Consider the following 6577-nt stretch of genomic DNA (forward strand, 5'->3'; position numbering starts at 1 on the left):
GTGAATTTTTTTTTATTGATGTTGCATGGAGATGTTTGATTATTCTCAGCCAGGAGTCGTTGGTTTCAATGTTGAAACTTCACTTAAATAAGATCAAGATGAGCAAATCTCTACTCATTTTCATGTTCCTAGGTTACGAGTGATGAATATCCATAAAAGAAATAACATTGTGTACTTTCGACCATTATTTAAATTATACAAAGAAAATCTGGTTTTTAACCCCCTCCCCCTGTATTAGCGTACTTCGTGCAAAACGAGATAGTAAACCAACTTTATTTTATTGATTTATTTTCGTACTTACGAATATAATATATAATTGGGTCGGTATATGAGTATTAAATTTATTTATAGTAAGGATGTTTAGAAAAGATATATCTAAAATGTCTAGAATTAAAATTTAGTCCATAAAATTTTAAATTAACCATTCTACGGCTTATTTGGTATGTTTGATGTAAAAAAAAAAGTGTTAAATTAAATAACATACAAACTTCTGAAATATATTAGTATATTAGGGTGTTTGGTTGCTGAGAATTGCAATATTTATTTCTATTTTGATGTTATGCTTACTATGAAGTAAAACATGAGTGAAGTTTTACATGTGAAAAGTTCTTTAAAAACACAAATTTAAAATATACCCTCTAATTTATTTTTTTAAAAAACAATAGTATTTATGTGGAAATAATTAACTTAGTTTTCAACTAAATTAAGAATGGGTTATAAAATGCAAACCGGTAATTAAGAATTAAAGAGCTTAATGCTTGTTTATAGAGGAAATATGGGGAAAAAGAAGGAAAAAAATTGATAAATGAGTCATGAACAATGAAAATTTTCAATTAAAAACTCGGTATTCATAAATATATTTGATATCGCCTCACAAATGAAAAAATTGGAATGCTTTTTTTTTTTTTTTTTTACCTTTGTTTGACAACAACGACTTAAAAGGAAATGAACAAAATTGGAGAAAATGAAGTCGGGAGGATGATCTTCGATACTCAATAATTAAAGAATGTGTAATTTTTAGTTTTAGATGAAGATATTATTGGAAAAAGTTTAATATTAAAAAGTGTTAACACAAGTGATATTTAAATACCATCTTCCATCTTGAAACAAAAACTCACCTAAGTGTACAAAATTTCAAGCTTGCCAAATAACTTGTTATTTCAAAATTAGATAATACACTAGTGTTAATTAATATACCAAATCAGTATTATGTCTACCAAATGAGCCGGTAAAGTTTTAATATAAAATATGAATTTTTTTCCTCTCATGTGAAGATAATTCTCTCTCATCCAAAGATACATTTATTGTGCCTCTCTTTCTAATAAACCCAATTCCACACCCATTGGCAACTTATTTTTTTCTTCATCTAAATAAAACTTTATTACTTTTCATAATTTCAATATAAATCATATGATGGTCAATGTCAGATATCAGATAAGAAAGATATTTGAATTTCAGTTTGTAGTTTTGTAGCGTTCAAAGTTATTTAATGAAAAAAAATTAAACTGTAGAAAAGGAGAATGGGAGATTTTAATTGGTGCAAGTGGGACGAGTGAAGAAGGCCATGCAATAACAATTTTAACAATCCAATGACTTAAATAAAAACTTTCGAATAGTACAATAACTATTTTTATCTTTTAAAATTAAATAACCAAAATATAAGCTTTCGACTACCCTTAATTTTATTGAATCTACTTTCTATCTTCTAATAGAATCCTAATAGAATTAATGAGAGGTAGATTAGTATTACAAAAAATATACATAATTTTATAGAAACAATTCAACTTTCATATATATATATATATATATATGTATACTACTCCTTTTACTCGCGTAATGCACATGTTGATTAACATATGGAGCTGTGAGACCATCTTGGCTAATGGTTTGGTTGGGTTTAATCGTAATGTTGGGTGCACCATAGTGGAGGGAGATGAGATGGGGGATGGATTGGGACTGGCATGGTTGATGGGTTTGACAGTTAATTTCAGAGTCGGACAGTCTTATGGCGTTGCGGGAGAGATTCGTGATGACTTGGGAGAGTAGCGTTGGGTTTATTGAATTGCTCATGGAAGGTGAAGGTGGTCATGTCTACCGCGAAGGCGATCAAGCAGCGGACTTACTGGCTCAACTAGCAGCTGGGCATGAATTTGGAGTTGAGGTTATTTGAAAAGTTGTTTAAATAAATTTGTTAATTTTTATTTCTAATTAATTTAAATGTTATGGATGAATTGACACGTATGTAATTTAGCTTCTTCTTTTTTATAATTAGAATAGAATATAAAAATTTAACTTTAGAATTTCAATTGTTTTTATATAATAATTCCATTTGTTTTAATTTTAAAACATGCTAATTTTTAAAATATATATATAATGATAAATTTAGCTTATATTTACTGACATAACTCTATTTTATCTTATATGTAATACTAACAAATAATTTTAAAAATTATAAAATATTCAATAACATTAAATCAAAATTCAAAAGAAAATTATAAAAGATCATAAAAATTTAAAAAAAACATAAATTAAACATAAATTGCCATGCATACTATCATATTTAAAAGTTTAACATTTTAGTTAGTATTAATGTTTTAAAAAAAATCAGTTTGACTCTTTTGAATAATTGGTCAAATTTCATTCTTTTTGAAAGGTCGAGGGCTAAATTGAAAAAAAAATATAAACATCAAGGGCCAATTTGACTGTGAGAGAGTACCACATCATCATTTGGAAATTTAAAAATTTTATTTAAAATCTAAAATATAAAAAATTAAAACTTTCCGTTGATGATATTTTACAATTTTAGAATGTCATGCCATAATCGAATCCAAATTTAAAGTCAAATTGAGAAAAATTGCTAAATTTTGAAACAAATGTAAATCAAGAAAAGTTTAGGGTCTAAATTAAAAAGCTATCAAACTTTTAAGGACTAAATGTTGGTTTTAGGGTGAAAGTAAAGAAATTAGGGGCAAACCATTAAATCTAACGTCTTTGCTTATGCATATGACAATGGAGCCCTTTTAGTAAGCTGGTAAATGGAGATTATGACCTTTCACTAATTGAGCTTGCAAGCAACATAAAGTATTCCATCTATCCTTTTTCGCCTCACACTCTGATTATGATATTTGGTTGTAATTAGATTTAAAGATAAATCAATACAGTAAGCTTTTTATATATATATATATATATATATATATATATATATTTTAATTTATAATATTCAGATTTAAATCTTTATCTAATTTTAATTGATACATTGTTGTTAATACAAGAAAATAAATTTAAATAATAAAACTTATAATAAAATTGTTAAAATAAGTTATATAAAATTTTAAAAAATCTTAATTAAAAAATAAAATTAATGATTTAAATTCAAATCTTATTAATCAAATATTTAAATACCAGTGTAGATATACATGATAATACATTTTATTGGATATTCCTCACTTAAAAAAAAAAAAAAGGATATTTTGTTTATATTGAAACAAACTGAAGAAATCTTGAGCGTTGAGTCCATGAGCGAATGGTTCTCAATAGAGTACACGTGCTGCCTATCTTTACTTCCATTTTAAATCTTTTGCTTCCATGCATGTATTTCTCCTCTAACTATACCACCAAAACAAAGCGGAGAGAGAAAGAAAGAAGGAAAGAGTCATGGTTTTTTGCTTTGATTCTTCTTCTTATGTATAGGCCTCTTCATCGCCATCATTAGAGCGACCCATCTCTTTTCATTTGAATTTTCTCAGTTCCAATAACCCATTTTACTCTCTCTTTTTAAAAAAAAAAAATTGTTAAACAATGAAATAAAGAATTAGGGGAGTTCTCGTTTTATGGGTCGGATCTCTTTGTTGTACTTGAAACAAAGAACTGTCACATCTCAACTCTTGATTCTTGTCTGATCATCTCCATTGAAACAAAAGCAAGCAATATGTGATCTGTTTTTTCTCTGCTTCTGCTTCTGGATCTGTAAATCTGTTCCTTATGCTTTGCTTTACTTATTCAACATTGGAAGGTGTCTTCTTGGTCACAGTAAAGAAGCAATCATGAAAAATGCAGTATTTTCTAAGGTTTTGAGGTAAGAAATGAGCTACTGATCTTGTTTCCGTTTTTTATTATTATCTGTTTTTATTTATTTTTATTCCTTAATGGAACTAAATCTATAAAGAAAGTTTGTTTGCAAGTTTTGCAACAAAAGGTTCTCATGTTGGAAGTCGTCACATAAGAACTCATATGAAGCATGATAGTTTCGCTGAAACAGAGGAAGAATCTGCTGACATGCCCATAAACAGACTTATTTCCACCGCTAATCCCAGAAACATAAAGAGATTTATCGTGTCCGAAGCTGGTGGCCAATCTGCAGCTTATGGTTTAAGGGAAAACCCCAAGAAAACCAAGAGGTTTTCGGATTCAGGCAATGGTTCTTCACTCAAAGAGATGATGGTGTGTAAAGAATGTGGTAAGGGCTTTCGATCATTGAAAGCTCTTTGTGGTCACATGTCTTGTCATTCAGATAATGGTGAAAAACAAAAGGAGATAATGGATAGTCAGTCAGATACTGAGACATCAGCTCCAAGTAAAAGGAGATCCAGAAGGGGTACACCTAAGACAATCGGTGTTTACCGTAATAATAATTCAGAGAATCTGGGGAATGGTTCTTCGTCTGTATCAGAGATAGTGCAAGAACAAGAAGAGGTGGCAATGTGTTTGATGATGTTGTCAAGGGATTCTGGTTGTAGAAAACGAATGAATTCAGCTCCTGACTCTTCAGATAACAACTCTGTTGTGTTGGAAGACAAGTCATCGTCTATTGATGTGACGATTACTATTAAGAACGACATGAACAGGGGTGGGTTTTTGAAGATGACAAAGCAAAGAGACAACAAGTTGAAGAAATCTCCTGAATCTGATCCTTCTTCTGAGAATTCTGATTCTGGGTATTTTAGAAATGGACCAAAGAAGGTGGAATCAGATGATTCTGTCGATGGGTTTCTCAAGAACAATGAATTTAAGAAGCCTAATATAGAATCTGGATCTGGGTTCAGAGACATGGATGAAACTTCTAGCAAGTGTTTGAGTAAATTCAAAAGTGTGAAAACTGGATCTTCAAAGTATGATTTAAGAAGAAATGGGAAGAATGATTATTACAGTCCTCAAAAGGGAAGCAAATATGAATGTTTAACCTGTAGCAAGACCTTTGACTCCCATAGGGCTCTTGGAGGGCATAGAGCAAGCCATACAAAGGTGAATGGCTACAATGAGTCAATACAGGAGAGTTATGAAAATAACTTGGCAAATGATTCTTTTACGGCTCCAATGAGTGATACCAAAGTTACCAAGGCTTCTTCAAATGGTAAAAGGCTTGGTGTTCCTCGTGGTTCATCTTACAATGCTGAGAAAAGATTGGGTTCAAAGAAAAACAAGGGCCATGAGTGCCCATTTTGCTTCAGAGTTTTCAAGTCAGGCCAAGCTTTAGGAGGTCATAAAAGGTCCCATTTTGTTGGAGGTTCAGATGACAGAACATTGGTGATCAAACAAGACTCATCAGATATGCCAGCTCTAATTGATCTTAACCTTCCAGCTCCTGTTGAGGAAGATGCATTGGGGAATGCTACTGGGTTCATGCCTTAGTAGACTAGAAGCACTAGAAGCATGACTCGGCTCATGGCCTGACTGATGGTTCTAGAGACTCATCCCGTTTGCTAACTGCCCATGGCACTTACCGGTAGCACAAGCAAAGCTGGGTTTGATCTTCAAACTGAACAAACTTTTGGGCATAGTTTCCTCATGATGCAAGAGATTCTAGAGTGTATAGACAAGTCAATTTACCCCCCTTTTTTGTGTTTCCCCTTTTTGCTAAGGTAAATCTTTCCCCATATGTTGCTTTTGAACTATTAAAAACATGTTCTCTTGCATTTAAAACTAGTTTTCTTTTGATGTTATCTATGTCTATTTGTTCTTGAGACATTATCAACTATGTTTCCTCTTCAAGTACACTCCATTTTCCATATCAAAAGTACAATTTTCAGCTTTGTGTTTCTTCAAATCAGTCCAACAGTGAAGCAAAATGAAGGGGCAACAGCCTCTGTTCTTCAACTTATGTGTCTGTTGCCATCTGCTTTATGGGGGAAAAACAATAAAGAAAGTGCCATGTAAATGGAGTGGGAGAGAAGTTTGCTGCCCCCAAGAACTGCTGCCCCTTCACATTTAATTGCTACGCACGCATTTATTTATATCTATCAAGACAATCCAAGATGTCATTTCAATGTTGTGGAAGACAAGTCCCTTTGGTCTTTGTTCCAATAGCCTTTAAAACCTACTCTTCGGAAATGTCATTACATCTTCTTTAATGCTTTTTCTTTTCTTTATTACAAAGGAAATGATAATTACTTATGTAATGTGACAACAAATGTGGAATTCAAATTAAAAAAAGTTATGGTAAAGGACAACTTACCTCACTTTGAGCAATGAAAATGTTCCTTGTTAAGCTATTGAAACAAATTGTGGTTGCATCCTTGACTACCATTAAATCATTACATAATTGTTTACCAGACCTTAATAATGGGAACTCCAATTTGAT

General features: G+C 31.4%; 1 protein-coding gene across 1 annotated transcript; it reads left to right on the plus strand.

Moving 5' to 3' along the window:
* The first annotated feature begins 3508 nt into the window (after positions 1–3508).
* Positions 3509–6013, plus strand: LOC108476970 (uncharacterized). The gene has a single exon (XM_017779363.2). It carries the CDS (start codon positions 4231–4233, stop codon positions 5626–5628), a length of 1398 nt encoding a protein of 465 aa, XP_017634852.1. The 5' UTR covers positions 3509–4230; the 3' UTR covers positions 5629–6013.
* Positions 6014–6577: the final 564 nt, after the last annotated feature.

Source organism: Gossypium arboreum, chromosome 12, assembly GCF_025698485.1.
Source record: "Gossypium arboreum isolate Shixiya-1 chromosome 12, ASM2569848v2, whole genome shotgun sequence".
NCBI lineage: Eukaryota > Viridiplantae > Streptophyta > Magnoliopsida > Malvales > Malvaceae > Gossypium > Gossypium arboreum.